At 37.3% G+C, this 19606-nt stretch overlaps 2 protein-coding genes across 2 annotated transcripts; both read left to right on the top strand.

The window, feature by feature from the left end:
• The first annotated feature begins 6324 nt into the window (after positions 1 to 6324).
• LOC132561419 (helicase with zinc finger domain 2-like) lies at positions 6325 to 9954 on the top strand. Its single transcript, XM_060226152.1, has 3 exons — positions 6325 to 8888; positions 9413 to 9498; positions 9800 to 9954. Exons 1-3 carry the CDS (start codon positions 6325 to 6327, stop codon positions 9952 to 9954), a joined length of 2805 nt encoding a protein of 934 aa, XP_060082135.1.
• A 3412-nt stretch (positions 9955 to 13366) lies between these two features.
• On the top strand, positions 13367 to 18354 carry LOC132561409 (helicase with zinc finger domain 2-like). Its single transcript, XM_060226141.1, has 5 exons — positions 13367 to 13960; positions 15036 to 15257; positions 15488 to 15644; positions 15786 to 15953; positions 18155 to 18354. Exons 1-5 carry the CDS (start codon positions 13367 to 13369, stop codon positions 18352 to 18354), a joined length of 1341 nt encoding a protein of 446 aa, XP_060082124.1.
• Positions 18355 to 19606: the final 1252 nt, after the last annotated feature.

Here is a 19606-nt window from a genome sequence, read left to right as displayed (position 1 = left end):
AACGAAGAGCTTTTTACCAAAATAAGCAACATCTGAGAGGATTACTGAAGTCCTCATCTAAATGTGCTTTATATTAGCACTTTGCATATAATTCTGCTCTACAATACAATTTAACGAAGTATATTCCTATGCAAAATTGGATTGTATATCTAAACAAAGACTTTTTCCAAGTTGTAATTTAGACACCGAAGATGAGTATCGTTTTAATTTTCAAAAATAGGAATTACCGAAATTTAAGAATGAAATATATCATTCCTTCCTAGCTAGACATATATTTGAAGCCAATAAAGTACGACCATAACTGATATAATAATTATCATAGCTAATAACTGTATCAACTCGTCAGTGTGTAAATTATGTTAAAGGGATAAAGAAACGCAGGGTAAATTTTGAAGATAATTCCAGGCAAGACGTCGATAATAATGTTCAATATTTTTAAGTAATAATGAAGATTAATCCATACAGAACAAACAGCAAAATCCACGATTTGTATGTGGTAAGTGAATAAGTAGTAATTGAATGGAATTGAAAGAGAATTCTGTAATCTGAAATCGACTGATTGTGGGAGCTGGTTAGTCAATACCGGGTATGTCCCCCATTCGCTATCGCCCTGATTCTACTAGGAATGGAATTCATGAGTAAGTTTATCCTCCTCATTGGGATGGTGGCCCATTCTTCCAAGAGGGTTGTTCTCAATTGGGTCAGGGTAACAGAGAGAGGCTGGCGTCGTCGAACATGTCTATCCAGCTGGTCCCACATGTGCTCCATAGGGGGATAGGTCGGGGCTGTATGGCGGCCAGTCCAGTGGGTGGATATTGTTGTTAGAGAGAAAGTCGCGACAGATCCTCGCTACATGGGGCCGAACATTATCCTGCTGGAATGTGAGGTTGTTTTGCTGCAATAATTTGACAACATGGGACCAGAGGATATTATCTCTATACCTAGCGGCAGTTAAATTACCCGCTACCACAACCAATGGTGATTTAACTCCATGTCAGATTCCTTCCCAATATAATGCAACATTCGATACAGGATCAGTATATTAGAACATAGAGAGTTGCTCGACGAATTTCATTGTTTTTTTTAACAACGCTTTCGCAAGATATTGCAAATAATGTCACCCTGCGTTTGTTTATCCCTTGAGTAAATAATAAACAATGACGAATATAATTTCTTGTTACGTTAATAAGACTGTATTTGGTGATGATGATGATGATGATGATGATGATGATGATGATGATGATGCACTTATTATGTCATGCCATTTGATAACTGTATGTTTACATTAGAAGACTATGATGATATAAGCACAACTGTTCTAGAATGCAAACTGTGTAATATCATTTGTAAAATTGTATGTTTTCAACAAGTTAATGATAATGTAATAAGCACGAACGAGCATGAATATATGCGATGTTGTATGCCATTTGTAAAATGTTATTGAAAAAGCTTACAGAATAGAATTGATCTAAATTGAATCGGACGATGAGAAATTAGCCCGTTCAAGAGATGGCTATAGTTCACACTTTTCCAGGTAAACCACAGGGGTTCTTCGTTGGGGTTTTACTGGCGCATCCTTTGAAATAACTGACCGTTTGCACTCATATTATAAATATTGTTTTTATTCAACAAATATTGTGAACTGAATTGTTACACTCTGATTATTATAATAATCACTGAAGGTGGTTATTGTTTGTTTGTGATTTTAAATAGGGATAAATATTCTATCACGGATTCAAATGCGAAATAAGTCCTACGTGTTATGATTTATAACCTCTGTGTAGGCTACAACACAAACCTATATATTCATGTCTGTACGGGTCTCCGAGTACCTACTTATGGTACTAATGGGGGGGGGAGGGGGGGGGGTTGTTGTTAATATGGTAATGTGAGATTTTCCCGATGTACACAAATACAAAAATAGAATGTAACAGTGCACAACCGATCTCAAAAATATTGTTAAGATTAGCTATACTCGTTTAACTGTTTTGGCACACGCGCAAGTCAGCAGGAAAAAAAATTATCTTTCTATCGACGTATTATTCATAACAATCGCTCTGTTGTAAACTGTATAAAACAACGCCTGAATGCCGACCAAAAATAAATTCGTGGATAGATTGTCTGAACCTATCGGACTAGATAAACACCGCATGCTACACACATGCGACATTTACATGTATACATTCCTGACACATAGGTGTAAATCAATATCTAATCAATATGCAGGACTTTAAAAGTCAGTGACATAAGCAAACTTTTTTTTTTCAAATCGAGACCAACCGACCCTATTTTTTTTCACCTTGCACTGGGTTTATGCCATTGCATGATCATATTAACCTGTTAATATGGTGAGTCAACAGCATATTTTAAACGAGAGACCGATTTGACAAAGCAACACGATGGCAATAGAACTCTTTACAGTTGCCGTGGCATTTTGATGGCGGGAACACCTGACAATATATCATAGTTGTCCCTGTTGATATGACACATTGTCTAACAACATGTAAATTTCGCAGATGTATCGCCAATAGTAATCGTGCGCCGATTAGCTTTTTCCAATTTGAAATCTTAGTTTCACTATATTTTTATTTAATTATGAAAGTGAAAGTAAAACAGGTGTACTACGAAATGTATTGCAGTAGTCACATGAGGGCAAGGTTTATCCTAAAGGTTCTGAAAATCCTCAGTGTTTATTCGAGGAAATGACGTATTTCAGCAATATTGTATTTAGACAAGGAGAAACTATGTAGACGTCTAAAAACAAAAGTCCAGCGTAAAGGGAAGACATCATGGGAACAGCAGTGAGCAATTGCGAGTATGACAATGGGAAATCAGGTGTGGACGAGTCCTGGCTAGAGGATACAAATGTCAAAGTACCACAGAGGGTGAGTGACCATAAAGTGTCCGATAGCGGGTGAGTGACCATACTGTGTCTGGTAGAGAGTGGGTTACAAACAAGTGTCTGAGAGCGGGTGAGTGACCATACTGTGTCTGGTAGAGAGTGGGTTACAAACAAGTGTCTGAGAGCGGGTGAGTGACCATACTGTGTCTGGTAGAGAGTGGGTTACAAACAAGTGTCTGAGAGCGGGTGAGTGACCATACTGTGTCTGGTAGAGAGTGGGTTACAAACAAGTGTCTGAGAGCGGGTGAGTGACCATTATGTGTCTGGTAAAGGGTAAGTGGCAATAATGATTCTGGTAGAGAGTGAGTTATCATACTGTGTTTGGGGGCGGATAAGAGACCATAGACTGTCTAGTAAAATCTAATTTACCATATTGTGTCTAGTAGCGTGTGAGTGACCATACTGTGTCTAGTAGAGGGTGAGAGACCATAAAATGACTGGTAGAGTGTAAGTGACCATAATGTGACTGGTGGAGGGTAAGTGACCATAAAGTGATTGGTAGAGAGTAAGTGACCATAGAATGATTGGTAGAGGGTAAATGACCATTATGTGACTGGTAGAGAGTAAGTGACCATGAAGTGACTGGTAGAGGGTAAGTGACCATAAAGTGATTGGTAGAGAGTAAGTGACCATAATGTGACTGGTAGAGTGTAAGTGACCATAGAATGATTGGTAGAGGGTAAGTAACCATTATGTGACTGGTAGAGAGTAAGTGACCATAGAATAATTGGTAGATGGTAAGTGACCATTAAATGACTGGTTGAGGGTAAGTGACCATAAAGTGACTGGTAGAGGGTAAGTGACCATAAAGTGATTGGTAGAGAGTAAGTGACCATGAAGTGACTGGTAGAGGGTATGTGACCATGAAGTGACTGGTAGAAGGAAGGTGACCATGAAGTGACTGGTAGAGGGTAAGTGACCATAAATTGACTGGTAGAGAGTAAGTGACCATGAAGTGACTGGTAGAAGGAAAGTGACCATGAAGTGACTGGAAGAGGGTAAGTGACCATGAAGTGACTGGTAGAGAGTAAGTGACCATGAAGTGACTGGTAGAGAGTAAGTGACCATGGAGTGACTAGTAGAGGGTAAGTGGCCATGAAGTGACTGGTGGAGAGTAAGTTACCAAGAAGTGACTGGCAGAGGGTAAGTGACTATAAAATGACTGGTAGAGAGTAAGTGACCATAACATGACTGGTAGAGGGTAAGTGACCATAAAGTGTTTGGTAGAGGGTAAGTGACCATAAAGTGACTGGTAGAGGGTAAGTGACCATAAAGTGACTGGTAGAGGGTAAGTGACCATAAAGTGACTGGTAGAGAGTAAGTGACCATAACATGACTGGTAGAGGGTAAGTGACAATAAGTGATTGGTAGAGAGTAAGTGACCATAGCATGACTGGTAGAAGGTAAGTGACCATAAAGTGATTGGTAGAGAGTAAGTGACCATGAAGTGACTGGTAGATGGTATGTCTGGTAGCGTGATAGTAATCATACTGTGTACGGTAGCGGAACGTGACAGATGTTAGGTAAGAAATTCTTTATGAAACATAATGTGTACACTACTTAAGTGTACGGTACATCACAACAATGACTTTTCACAAATGAATGCGATTTCCTGACGCAGTCTACATACAGTTTTAATTGAATTGAGCATTCTCTATCACATAACTCAGTAATGAATAAACTACTCGTTATTAACGAGAAATATTCAATCTTTATAAATTATTTTATTCAATTTGTTTCAAACAATTTGATACCCACCAGATTTACTTGATAGCTTTTATACTGAATCTTCAGATAACGCAATATACAACATATATATATATAACAGAGATCAGTACCTCACCTTTAGTGATATCTCGAATATTATAGATACCGCAATCTTTTCTTGATAAGTGTGACTCATTTTGTCCCCGAGATAGTGTCACTGTCCGACAAGGTCGTCATGAGCCGGCAAAGAAAGTTATCTACTTACGCATCACCGAGAGGTGATGATTTATTTTCCTCCAACAATTTCCTTTCCCAAGGTATTAGAAGTAGTTGCCATGTACTACATGCATCGTGCCATCTTCATGGTCCATTAAACATGTTTCGATATTGATGGTTTTATACAATTGTGACAGGTTTTTTTTTTTTTTTTTTAATTGATGACGCGACCCTACTTTTACTTGTCTTTACACTAAGGAGAGACGGATTTATTATTCCCCAATAAACATGAGAATACGTAATTATCATGTAAGTATACATAAATCAGTTTTTTTCAGAACAGTCGCCGCATTGAGAAGATAAAGCGGACGCACATCAAAAAAGTGAGAAGGAGGTGTAAGTATATAATCTATAGACGATATGCGGTCACTAAAATTGGTTTAATTCTCAAAATAATATTACTCGTCACGGTCTGTCTTAGCAAAGAAATATGGCATACGAATGTACTTTTTAAACTTAATTGGTCTTAATGTGTATGAATTCAGCATGTCTAATCGATTTATTGTTTTATTCTTTTTTAGCAAAATCACGGAGTCGATTGCGTTCCTCAAACGACCCAAAACGAGACACATGCGATAAAATACCTATACAAAGGTCAGACTCAGATGAAGAAAAAGGCAAAATTCTGATAACTGAAAATCATTCTGAAGAGAAAATAGACATAAATGAACATTCAGATGACGATTCCCCGACTATTTCTCATGTGGAATACTTATTTGCTGAAGAAGTACACGACATTTCTGCAGAGGATGTAGAAGAGGGAATCCAGGAAATTGAACAACAAATGATAATGCATGGGGCAGCTTTGTCAACTAACTTTGTTGGCAGATGTGCCTTTCGGGATACGAACAATTATTATACTGCTGGTCTTCCTATTGACGCACTACACACGCTACTACAAAAGAATTCGAAACGATTCAAAGCTTGTACCCTTCAAATTGAATCAGCTCACGCATCCACATGCACATTATTAAAACCAGAGGTAAATCTTACCACAATCGAAATCAGCGGTCGATCAAAATGTGGAAAATACTTTTCAGGAGATGAAGTAGTTGTGGAAATCTTAAATCTTGATCACAACAAGAACAGCAGTCACTCGGAACCGGATAGTGATTTCAAGGCATTTGGCAAAATCGTTGGAAAACTCACCTCAAAACAATTTCGAAATATAGATCACCCAGTCCTTCTTTGCGAATTGGATGACGTCGACTACCATCTCATGAGACCACTGGATAAAACAGTTCCAAAGATACATGTTTTCAAAAAAAAATGTCAAAGGAAAATTCCAAGTTGAAACGTACCAGTACAACTCAAAGACAAAAGACTTGACTTTTAGAGAAGTGGTCGATATCAACCCAGCCAAAAAAGACCGTTATGTATTCCTTGTTGTTTATATACGTTGGGATGCAATCTATCTTCTTGGAGCTGTGATAAAAATCATGAGATCTGATGGAGATATTAACAGTGGTTTAAAAATTCTGGAGATTCAGTATCAAATACCCACTTCATATGGCAAGGCCACCTTGCAGGCTGTTCGCGATATAACCAGAACATCTGAATTACCTCCGTCCCTGTTAGAAGGCAGAGAAGATTTGACAGACTCACTGTCTGTATTCACGATCGATCCTGAAGGTTCAAAAGATCTCGACGATGCTCTCAGTTTGCGAAGAATTGAGAACGGGTATGTTGAGGTCGGTATCCATATAGCAGACGTGGCAAGCTTTGTGCGAAAGGGTGACAAAATAGACAACGAAGCAAGGCAAAGAGCTACAACTTATTACCCTGGTAATGGAAAACGTCCACATCATATGCTCCCAGCGCCTCTTAGTGAGGACTGTTGCAGCTTGCTTCCAAATAAGAAGAGACTTGCTTTGTCCATATTTTTCCGGTTCTCAATTAACAGGAAGTTAAATATCGAAAGCCATGTTATCAAAAAAACGGTTGTGAAATCAAGACGCCAGTTCACATATGCCGAGGTACAAGATATAATACTAGATCGTACAAAAGACGAAACGTTTTCAGAGGACATCAAAATGTTATTTAGCATAGCAAGAAGAATTCGCTGCAGTAGACTTGGTGAAGCCATACATTCACTTCCAACAGACTTTGACCTATCCGGGAATATAGACAGCGATTCCCTTTTTGAATCACCAGAAGCACACTATCTGGTTGAAGAATTCATGATTTTGTCAAACAAAACAGTGGCAGAGTTCGTGTGTAAAACTTACAAAAACTGTGCAATATTGAGATGTCAAGATGCACCACCACCAGAAAAAATAAATCAATGGCTGAAACAATTTCCACGCATTGCTGACATTATACTGAAACTACAGAACATCAAACCAAGTCCGAGTAGACAATTGAAAATCGAAAATGCGCCTTCAGCGACACATAAAATGGTGATTGGTCTACAGGCATGGCTTTGGAAACTTTTAGAAGAGAAAGTTAGAGAAGGACATTATCGGGATGCTTGGAAACTCATTGGTAGCGATGAACTGCACCCAGAACAGGCTTTGGCTTGGTCAGAGTGGATACAGTTCCAGGAAAAAGCAGAATACAGGTGTTCTGGGGAAGTGCAGAGCCAGCAGAAGTTATTTCACTTTTCTCTTGGCATATCTCCCTACACACAATTCACATCCCCTATCCGAAGATATGGTGATTTGGTTACTCATCGCTTGACGCATGCAGCACTTGACAAACAGGTTTCACCATACACAACTTCTGATATCGCTGAAATATGCAGTAAAATCAATGATGTTTCAAGACGAGCAAAGATTTATGGAAAAGAATGTAAAATTCTACAACACGGTCAATTTCTGAAAGACAATCCCCTAAAATTCAACTGTTTCATTGATGACATGTCCGATCAAGGTTTTACTTTCCATGTGCCAGGGATGCGTCTTTTGCCTGGTCGGTGTAGAGAAGTTGCACTTAATTTACTGAATGCATCATGTCAACCAACTATGATGAAGGACAAAGACAATGATAGACCATTTAACATCCTTACCATGACTTGGCAAAAAAGATTGTACTCCCACAAAGGCTTTGCTTCATTTAGTATCGGACATTCTAGAGGTTGTACCGAAACACGTATCGATCCACATCAAAGGACTACATTTCTGCAATATTCCCGTTGGACAGATGTCCTTAAAACTTTGGTAACAGGGGACACTGAATTGCTGAGAAATACGTTGTCTCCACACGCCGATTTCTTAGAAGCAGACCAGTTGAGATCATTTGTCCCGGCTTGTACATCGACTGTTAAAGACGTGAGTTCAGAAGTCAGGGAAGGTGTAATCACCAGGCATTTATGTGAATTTAGCATGTCCTTCAACCATGCACAGGTAATGTCAGTGCAGATCGGCTCAGAACCCCATAAAGGCATTCTCTTGCCGTACCCGCAGTTGTTGGACCTAACAGACAATGTTAAATGTTGTCTGCAGCATATGCAGGATCCCGTGAAATACTTGGCTGCATACGCAACAAAAGCTGTGCATTCTGCCCATTATAAGTCTGTAGATGAATACCTTAAAACATGGTTACCATTACAGCAAATGGAAAACACGACGTTAGCCGCAAGAGAAGATTCGGTTACAATAAATGATCTTCCGGTAACATTCTATGAAAACGATGGATCATTTATATTGCAAAAGAATTTCTGTGATACAAGAAACATTCTCTATAATATGAAATCATTGGACTATCTTTTGTACAACGACAACGATGATAAATCAAGAGATGCACAAAAATACGTCCCATGCCTAGATTACTTGTGTATCAAATGCCCGTATCCATCTACCTACAAAATCTGCGGGGGCATTCCTGAAACAAAACGAATTTGGCTTGTGCACGGTAATGTTGAGGAGATTGAGAGTACAAAGGAGACAATCCAGGTTCATTTTAAGCTTCATAGCACAAGCCCGAGACCACCACCAAACTTGCTGACTAGTTCCAATTCTCAGACTTGCAGTGTTGAAATCCTCACAAAACCCGAGTCTGACAGGTAGGCACTACCAGTTATATATTAGAATAATAAATTAGAATTGATTAATTTAGAAATTATATGTGTTAAATTTAAAGTTATTGATTAACATCATTTACATGTAAATGTGGTTAAAACTATTTCTTCATATTTGGGTCTAAAAGTAGTTTATATTGTAGGATGATATTTTAGCTGGTAACAAACTGTAGATAACTTAAACATTCGTTTCCTTTACACATATATAAAGGTTATGGAACTCGAATGTCACAAAAGTAAGCATGTCTAATCAAAAGTATTCAACTCTCCTCTTCAGTTGATTTAAAAAGATATTAGCGAGATATTTTTGAAGAAAATTGGTATACAAACACAAGGGTGTACTAAAGCTGTAAAGAGAGACAGTCTTCTGTTCCTTCTATTATACGTCCCTGATAATATCGTAATAATATTTTTGTATTTTATATATCATGTTTTTTTTTCTATGTTTAAGGGTTATTCTTTCAGAACGCAAACTTAAAAATGAAACCTCTGTTTATCATTTCTTATAGAAGAACAGCTGCAGCCATGTTGTGTCTAGCAAAAGCAAAGGATGTAGCGAGAGCAGCTGCCCTCGGACAAAAGATCAAACCTCTAGGTTTGTGCAATCTTAAGTAAATTATGTCAACATATATACCAATAAAAAAGAAAAAGGGAAAGAAAGAAAAACTTTAACTGAAAACAGATGGTAGAATTTCGTAGTGACGACGTAACATAACAAAATTTGAAGATGGTCATGGCAACAAATCCTAATTTGATTCCATTTGACTTGAGAACATTTTATTGTTTATTTTATTTTTTTTTTTTTAATTCCTTATCTGATGTTTATTATTGGAAATGTTTCTTTTGGTGACTGTATTTTGAATCGTTTGTTGTCAAATATATCGCTTACATTACAGGCAAAAGCTACTTAGAATTAGCGAAGGATATGGAAACAGAGGTGAACGTGAAGGGCCTGGCAATCAACAATCCAAAGCAACGTCTTGCAATACGCACAGCCCTTTGTAATAGACTCACGTTCATTCAAGGACCCCCAGGTAATTACAAATTTTAAGTAACATTTTTGCCACATATATTTAAAAATTATGTTTATAACAATGTTTTAAACACTGTATTTTTAAAATACAGTTCCTGATTGTAGAAAATCATTTTAATTCTAAACAAAAATACTTTAAAAGTTTGCACTTGTAAATGACTCTTGGTGCTTATAGAGTCTACATTATATCAGTATATATCTAAATACATTTTATTAATATTTGGCACTAATTGTGTCTCTTTACCAAGGAACTGGAAAGACCTACACTGGCATTAAATTGCTGTACCTGTTCACAAAGTTAAATCGACTTTGGTACCGAGAAGGACATCCTTTTAAACAAGTTGTGTTCTGCGGCCCATCCAACAAATCTATAGATCTCGTAGCAAGTAAGTGTATATACATCGTAATGACTTAATCGATCTTGTTTCAATTAAGTGTTTCGCTTAGTGATCATATCGATCATATCTCAAATAAGTTTTTAGCTTAGTGATCACAACGGTTTTGTTTCAAGCAAGCGTATAGCTTAGTGATCACAACGGTCTTGTTTCAAGCAAGCGTATAGCTTAGTGATCACAACGGTTTTGTTTCAAGCAAGTGTATAGCTTAGTGATCACAACGGTCTTGTTTCAAGTAAGTGTATAGCTTAGTGATCACAACAATTATGTCTCAAGTAAGTGTATATTCATCTAAGTGATCCAAACGATCTTGCCTCACTTAAGTGTATTGCTTAATGATCACCTAGTGGTTACATTGATCCAGTCTCAACTTAGTATATATCCATCATGTCTCAAGTAAGTGCATTTAGAGCTAACGTTCATTTTGATCCAGACGCAAGTAATACATATAGCACTTAATGAACACAATGATCATGTCTCATGTGTATATAGAACTTATTGATCACATTGATCCTGTCGCACGTAAGTGTACGTGCTACTGATCACATCAATCTTATACCAAGGAAATGTTTATAGGGCTTAGTGATAACATCGATCGTGTATCAAGTGAGTGTATACACAGCTTAGTGATAACATCGATCGTGTATCAAGTGAGTGTATACACAGCTTAGTGATAACATCGATCGTGTCTCAAGTGAGTGTATACACAGCTTAGTGATAACATCGATCGTGTATCAAGTGAGTGTATACACAGCTTAGTGATAACATCGATCGTGTCTCAAGTGAGTGTATACACAGCTTAGTGATAACATCGATCGTGTATCAAGTGAGTGTATACACAGCTTAGTGATAACATCGATCGTGTATCAAGTGAGTGTATACACAGCTTAGTGATAACATCGATCGTGTCTCAAGTGAGTGTATACACAGCTTAGTGATAACATCGATCGTGTATCAAGTGAGTGTATACACAGCTTAGTGATAACATCGATCGTGTCTCAGGTGATTGTATACATAGCTTAGTGATAACATCGATCGTGTCTCAAGTAAATGTATACACAGCTTAGTGATAACATCGATCGTGTCTCAAGTAAATGTATACATAGCTTAGTGATAACATCGATCGTGTCTCAAGTGAGTGTATACACAGCTTAGTGATAACATCGATCGTGTCTCAAGTGAGTGTATACACAGCTTAGTGATAACATCGATCGTGTCTCAGGTGATTGTATACATAGCTTAGTGATAACATCGATCGTGTCTCAAGTGAGTGTATACACAGCTTAGTGATAACATCGATCGTGTCTCAAGTAAATGTATACATAGCTTAGTGATAACATCGATCGTGTCTCAAGTGAGTGTATACACAGCTTAGTGATAACATCGAGCATAGCTTAGTGATAACATCGATCGTGTCTCAAGTGAGTGTATACACAGCTTAGTGATAACATCGATCGTGTCTCAGGTGATTGTATACATAGCTTAGTGATAACATCGATCGTGTCTCAAGTGAGTGTATACACAGCTTAGTGATAACATCGATCGTGTCTCAAGTGAGTGTATACATAGCTTAGTGATAACATCGATCGTGTCTCAAGTAAATGTATACATAGCTTTGTGATAACATACAGGTGAGTGTATACATAGCTTAGTGATAACATCGATCGTGTCTCAAGTAAATGTATACATAGCTTAGTGATAACATCGATCGTGTCTCAAGTGAGTGTATACACAGCTTAGTGATAACATCGATCGTGTCTCAAGTGAGTGTATACACAGCTTAGTGATAACATCGATCGTGTCTCAGGTGATTGTATACATAGCTTAGTGATAACATCGATCGTGTCTCAAGTAAATGTATACATAGCTTAGTGATAACATCGATCGTGTCTCAAGTAAATGTATACATAGCTTAGTGATAACATCGATCGTGTCTCAGGTGAGTGTATACATAGCTTAGTGATAACATCGATCGTGTCTCAAGTAAATGTATACATAGCTTAGTGATAACATCGATCGTGTCTCAAGTGAGTGTATACACAGCTTAGTGATAACATCGATCGTGTCTCAGGTGAGTGTATACATAGCTTAGTGATAACATCGATCGTGTCTCAGGTGAGTGTATACATAGCTTAGTGATAACATCGATCGTGTCTCAAGTGAGTGTATACATAGCTTAGTGATAACATCGATCGATGAGTGTATACACAGCTGTGATAACATCGAGTGTCTCAGTGTATACATAGCTTAGTGATAACATCGATCGTGTCTCAGGTGAGTGTATACACAGCTTAGTGATAACATCGATCGTGTCTCAGGTGAGTGTATACATAGCTTAGTGATAACATCGATCGTGTCTCAGGTGAGTGTATACATAGCTTAGTGATAACATCGATCGTGTCTCAGGTGAGTGTATACATAGCTTAGTGATAACATCGATCGTGTCTCAAGTGAGTGTATACACAGCTTAGTAATAACATCGATCGTGTCTCAAGTGAGTGTATACATAGCTTAGTGATAACATCGATCGTGTCTAAATAAATTTATTTTTAATTACATTAAAGTAAAAAATCATGTCGAATATAAAGTTGTTGCATGTTTTAGATAACTTGATGACTTCGGTTTAAATTTAAATTTGATCATTAGAAAAAGTACATGATGAATTCAAGTACAAATAGTTGTTCACGCTAAATTAAGTATTTATTCCCAGCCAAAGCTCCACTGTAAGATAAACGTGTTTTTTTCAATGTATTAACAGTGTAAGGTGCATTATAATATCTATAACACATTTATACGGACAGTGGTGTGCATCAAATGTGTTGTAGTGCATTAACGATTCATTAAGTATACTTTAGACTGTGACTTCAATTAACATCGGGATGCGTGATACAGTATCACAATCTCTGGTGACTAATTACTCCAAATAAATTTCTAACGCGGGATGCATTGGTGGTAGCAGTAATTACGCATTTGATAGAGCAAAATGTTTGCTTACAGAGTGGACAAGAAAAAAACTCGGTGAGTTAGCTCCGCGAATGATCAGAATGTATGGCGCTTCACACGAATGCATGGACTACCCTATCCCGGGTAAGCTGTTCTCATCTAAGTCGAGAAAGGTAGAAAACCGACCAGATGCAAGTCTACATGACATGGCTCTACACCATCTGATTCGACAAGAAGGAAAACCATACGCTACTAAGATCAGAGAATTTGACAAATACTTTCAGCAAATCAGTAATCTTTCGTCAATTATACATGAAGGTCAAGGTGAGGAGTTTAAAAGCAAAATCAAAAAGTACAACTCTTTGCTCACAGAGGCTGAACAGAAAGAATTACAGAATTATGATGTAATCTTCTGCACAACAACTATGACAACAAATTCCAAATTTATTCGCTCCACCAAAAACAGAATCTTTCAGTGCATTATTGACGAGAGCGGAATGTGCACAGAACCGGAAACTCTAGCTACCATCATCGCCACCAGAGCGGAACAAGTGGTTCTGATCGGGGATCACAAACAACTCAGACCGGTAGTCATGTGTCAACATGCTGCAAGACTTGGACTGGAGAAATCCCTCTTTGAGCGAAGGTCAAATACGGCAATCCTCCTTTCAACACAGTATCGAATGGTAGGCAACTTCTCTGTCGAATACGTTAATGTTGAAATGTGTTTTGATTACCATTCTGGTACATTCCATGCTTTCAATTAAGCTAATTAAGCATGTCAAATAGAAACCAATTTTCTCCGCTATCGTGTTCTTTCTGCAGTAAATAAATCAAATCCTAATGCAGTTTTTCCGAATAAAAAAATGCATACCCTATTTTTGAGAAAGTCTACAGGTTCGAAACACTTCTATAACATTCTTATTAAAACTAAAATAGCACCAACGGGACAGAAAAATGGAATGAATTATTTAATTTAAGCAATTCCATTTGGCATCATATCTTTAAACTCCCCTTTGCTATCTTTAAAAACACTTCAATGGTTTCAGTTTAAGGTAAATATCACATTCTGTCTACAAATTCCTTCTTCAAAACTCGTTTATTTATATCTGCTCTGTGTATACTTTGTAATTCTGAGACTGAAACTATTATAAATATTTTATGGAAATGCCGAGAGGTTCAGAATCTTCTTCATAATTTTTAATTTTATTAGACGCACATGTTATTCCCTTTAATTTCAATCTTATTTGATTTCTAACACAAATTGTAAAAAAAAACAGAAGGATTGATAATGAAATACTCTTCATTATAAAACAGTACATCTACCAGACGTGGTCTTCATAGCTCCTTGAATATAAATGCACAAACACAATAGAAAAGCATTATAATGTTTATAAATATATAGCAATTAGTACCGGGGATAGTGCTAAAGAATCAGCTGAGTAGGAATGGAAGAAAATGGGAAAAACTAGTTGTTCTATATCAAATTTTTACTTTTTTTTTTTTTTTTTTTGTTTTTTGACATTTTTCCCCAAGTCTTGAAATACATTAACTTAAACTATGTCATATGTCTACTTACGGTTGTGTTGAAAGTATAGAACCGCTAGTGTTCTTTAATATGTCTGACGAAAGTTCGGCAACTATCGCTACTGATACGACTGTTGTGTGTGTACTTGTTAAAACAACAACCTAAACATGCTAAAGTGTTCTGAACATTTTAGCACTCAACGTATCTTCATGATTCACTTTTGTTTAACACAGAATCCACGGCTATGTGACTTCATTTCTGCTCAGTTTTATAACAAACAACTCCAGACAGCACCATCGTTTGCATGGGAAGAACCAAATCCTCTGGCTTTGTGGAAACACCCAGCTGTTCCACACATCTTCTGTCACGTGGATGGAGTGGAAGAATATCTGGCAGTATCCAGTAACGAGGGAAATGAACAATCCTGCAGCAATAAAGCAGAGGTGGAAAAAGTGGTCAGGAGCTTCATTAGATTTATGATTTTTTTTTTCGTTACTGAGTTGTTCTATTTGCAATTATTTTTGTCTCATTTTCGGTTGACTTAAATTTTTATGTCCTAGTTTGAAGAAACGAAAAATATCTCAATATTTTCTATTCTTTATTTCAATATTGATAAATATTTACTCGAGCAATTGGCTTGTGAAATAACATTTTTATAACCCATATTTGGTATGTCTGCTGTCAGCTGGAAGTGTTCAAACGCATTGTAACCAAAGAGGGAGTGAAACCGCTGTATGTCAACATTATATCTCAGTACAATGCCCAGTGCCACGCCATACGGTCGGCCTTGGTGAATACCGGCTACATTAACTGTAACGTTCACACAGTTGTCGCCAGCCAGGGTAAGTACATATGTACTTTCTTCTCTGTTACTGTCGTTAGGCCAGTTCAGGACGAAATTATAAATGAAATGTTTATAAAGTAATTATCCCACAAGATTAATTTGATTACAGCCTATAATAACGCTGTCATTTCTCGTATAGGTGGAGAATGGGATTACGTCATTTTCAGTACCGTAAGATCATTACCTGACTATAGAATTGAACCAAACCCAACCATTGGTTGGTGTAAACAGAATTTGGGATTCATCAGTGACGAACACCAGATCAACGTTGCCCTTTCTAGAGCCCGCAAAGGACTCGTCATTATAGGTAAGTACGATAAATGTCATGCCAACACAGTCTGTATTTCCATGTGTTTGCAATTACAGCAAACGTGTTGTCTTCCTTGGTACTTGCAGCAATGTTCTTGCCGTTCACAATTACGCCGGATTTGCTATTACGTAGACGTCAATCAAATGTGTCATCATAGGCTGATAAAACAAAAGTTCTTGTCAACACACGTGGACAAAAATGACGGTATCTTTAGATACAATAAACTGTTAGTTTCATTTGTGTTTCGTAGTGAGCGGACTTTTACGTTCTGCTTTATAGTAAGTGACCAGGTTTGATATAAATTATAGGGATGTATCCACTACACCATCAACAATCCCTGATAACAGATTCTAGTGGTCTAACTCAAGTGCTGTCTTTCTTCTGTCTTGGTCACATGCGTTAAATATCTAGCTTAACATACTCACAACTAATTTACTTCAACGTAATTTTACTTACCTTGACTTACGTTAACGTACTTACTGTCGTAACTTCCCATTGGTTTTATTCACAGTAGCTTGTAAAACATTGAAAAAACACACTGCGGCGTACTTTAAGGTACCTCAGTAAAGTAGATTTATATACTGTAGTGTACCTCCCCCTCTACCAATACTTTAAGGTACCTCAGTAAAGTAGATTTATGTACTGTAGTGTACCTCCCCCGCTACCAATACTTTAACGTAAAGTATATTTATGTACTGTAGTGTACCTCCTCAGCTACCAATACTTTAACGTAAAGTATATTTATGTACTGTAGTGTACCTCCCCCTCTACCAATACTTTAAAATACCTCAGTAAAGTAGATTTATATACTGTAGTGTACCTCCTCCGCTACCAATACTTTAACGTAAAGTATATTTATGTACTGTAGTGTACCTCCCCCGCTACCAATACTTTAACGTACTTCAGTAAAGTATATTTATGTACTGTAGTGTACCTCCCCCTCTACCAATACTTTAAAATACCTCAGTAAAGTAGATTTATATACTGTAGTGTACCTCCTCCGCTACCAATACTTTAACGTAAAGTATATTTATGTACTGTAGTGTACCTCCTCAGCTACCAATACTTTAACGTAAAGTATATTTATGTACTGTAGTGTACCTCCTCAGCTACCAATACTTTAAAATACCTCAGTAAAGTATATTTATGTACTGTAGTGTACCTCCCCCGCTACCAATACTTTAACGTACTTCCGTAAAGTATATTTATGTACTGTAGTGTACCTCCCCCGCTACCAATACTTTAACGTACTTCAGTAAAGTATATTTATGTACTGTAGTGTACCTCCCCCGCTACCAATACTTCAACGTACTTCAGTAAAGTACTCTCACATGTTGTGACGTACTTCCTCCTCTATCAGTACTTTAACGTACTTGAGTAAAGTACTCTCACGTGTTGTGACGTACTTCCTATTCTATCAGTACTTTAACGTATTTGAGTAAAGTACTCTCACGGGCTGTCACGTACTTCCTCCTTTATCAGTACTTTAACGCACTTGGGTAAAGTACTCTCACGTGCTGTGACGTACTTCCACCTCTACCAGTACTTTAACGTACTTCAGTAAAGTTGTATATACGCGATGTGTGCTTCTATCCCTAAATTTGATATAAACGTGGTCAAATGTGAAGAGACATAAAAGACTTCTAAATGTAATGTTTAATGACGTGGACAATTGCGAAAAATAAATGAAAATATCAATTTTATCATTTGTTCGTTGTCATTGCGTCGGTAGGGGCGCTTCTTACTGCTTTTGGTGTGATATGGCAGTTCACATTAACTCAACAATGTATATCAGGCGATTTACTTGTAATGTTTTATTAAAATCTGTGGATATCAAATGTAGATATAAGGATTGCTATTTATTTTATTGCTTCACAACAGGGTCACCGTTCGTTTTACAACAATTAATGTATACAGGTAGTTAACCAGACGTAAATACACTTCGATGCACATATAACAATTAAGAAACAATCCTTGAATAGTTTACCCTGTTTTGATTGATGTCGCACATTATCTAATATTCAGTAATATTCAGTATTCCGGTTTATTTTCAAGCAATGATATCTATATTTGTTACACAACGAAAAACGTATTCCTTTAATATCAGTACAAGGGTGATTGAAAATGCTAATTTCAAATAAAACGTTGCCCTAGTAACTTTACACCTAGATGTTCATACCACTTTTCATTAATTTAAGGGAACAAAAATCTTCTGAGGTGCGATGCTGTTTGGAAATCCCTGTTAGAATCGTACACGGACAGAGATTGCGTCGTTGACGCCAAGGACTTTCCACCACCGCTCGTCAGGCGTCCTAAAACACGGCGGAATATGGCAAACGCCTCACGAATGTCCTCTGAAGAGTTTTACCGTGGCACCGATCGGGAATCGAACCTTTAAGAAAGACATCCAAAGGAAATGATGGACCCGGGGGAGTACTCTGAATGTTTTAGAACTGAAAGCGCGCATATCCTGCTTGAAATGTGAATATATATTATTCTTGATGTCACGGACATGGTGATTCCGAGTACAGGATTGGAATATCTAAAATACTCACGATAGTCTGTTCTGATGGAACATAAACCAAAGCGTCTACTGTGATATGTACGTTCTTTATCAGGCGAAAAGAAACCGTTTTTATATATGAAATCGCTTTAAGCTGTAGTACCATGTATCCACATACACACACACACACACCCTCACACACACACACACACACACACACACACACACATATATATTGTCAAATTTTCGAGGCAATCTGCCCTTTTATTAAGACACAAATATTACCTAAATTACATCACATGTATAAAACCTAAAGCAAATACAAAGTTATAAAGTTATATCGAGAGCGGTGGTGTAACTTTAACTTTATCGATAGTCCCTTCGGCCGATGGACGCCGAAGACCCTTTATAAGAGAATAGAAATATCTTAAGTTGTAATATGGAAGATGGTGTTTAAAATATAAAAAAAAATGTTTTAATCAATTTCCTCCCATTCGACCCTATAGTACCTCGAGTGTGAGTATTTTCGTTCCTTGTGAAAGCTATCATAATACATTGCACGTGTGTTTTTGTTAACAAGTTACCTCCCAACGTTACTGACATATCATTTCGCCAATGACCTGATGTATCAACTGACACTTGAATTTACCAATCGTTTGAACAATTGTAAATATTTTATCATCGTGATGGTATATTTTGAAATCAGCAATTTCTGCATCCTCAACTTATGGTTAAGTTGATTCGATGGTCAAACAATTGTTTCGGATCTCACGATTTTTTTTTTTTTTTTTGAAATGACAGACTAAAGCAAAAAAAAAAGAGTTTCGAGAAATACAGACGGACGAAGGTTATGGAGACGTTTTACGGTCGTCATGAAGATATCAATGGGACTATTCTATTTGTGTGTACGATATGAAGTCCGGCATGTTTAATGCTCATTACATTGCTTGTAGTTCTGTTATTGTTGACATTGTTTCATTATAAAATTGCATGCCGTATTGTCCGTCTTACACTAGTTATGTCATAAATTACTCATCACCATCATCGTATTCCTCCAATGAAACGGCCATTTTGATGATGTACAGACTACGTCTCTGTTCCAACACTTGTGACTTCATAATGGTCACTCATTGGATAGCGTTTATTA

Source organism: Ylistrum balloti, unplaced genomic scaffold (genome assembly GCF_031769215.1).
Source record: "Ylistrum balloti isolate Yb309-2 unplaced genomic scaffold, AGI_CSIRO_Ybal_v1 Utg369668, whole genome shotgun sequence".
In the NCBI taxonomy this organism is placed as follows: Eukaryota; Metazoa; Mollusca; class Bivalvia; order Pectinida; family Pectinidae; genus Ylistrum; species Ylistrum balloti.
This window is presented reverse-complemented; position numbering and strand designations above follow the sequence as displayed.

Coding starts and splice junctions, on each gene's coding strand:
- LOC132561419 (XM_060226152.1), top strand. CDS start 6,325: ATGAGATCTGATGGAGATATTAACAGTGGTTTAAAAATTCTGGAGATT. Junction 8,889..9,412: donor ACAAAACCCGAGTCTGACAG/GTAGGCACTACC, acceptor CATTTCTTATAG/AAGAACAGCTGCAGCCATGT. Junction 9,499..9,799: donor ACAAAAGATCAAACCTCTAG/GTTTGTGCAATC, acceptor CTTACATTACAG/GCAAAAGCTACTTAGAATTA.
- LOC132561409 (XM_060226141.1), top strand. CDS start 13,367: ATGATCAGAATGTATGGCGCTTCACACGAATGCATGGACTACCCTATC. Junction 13,961..15,035: donor TTTCAACACAGTATCGAATG/GTAGGCAACTTC, acceptor TGTTTAACACAG/AATCCACGGCTATGTGACTT. Junction 15,645..15,785: donor CACAGTTGTCGCCAGCCAGG/GTAAGTACATAT, acceptor TTTCTCGTATAG/GTGGAGAATGGGATTACGTC.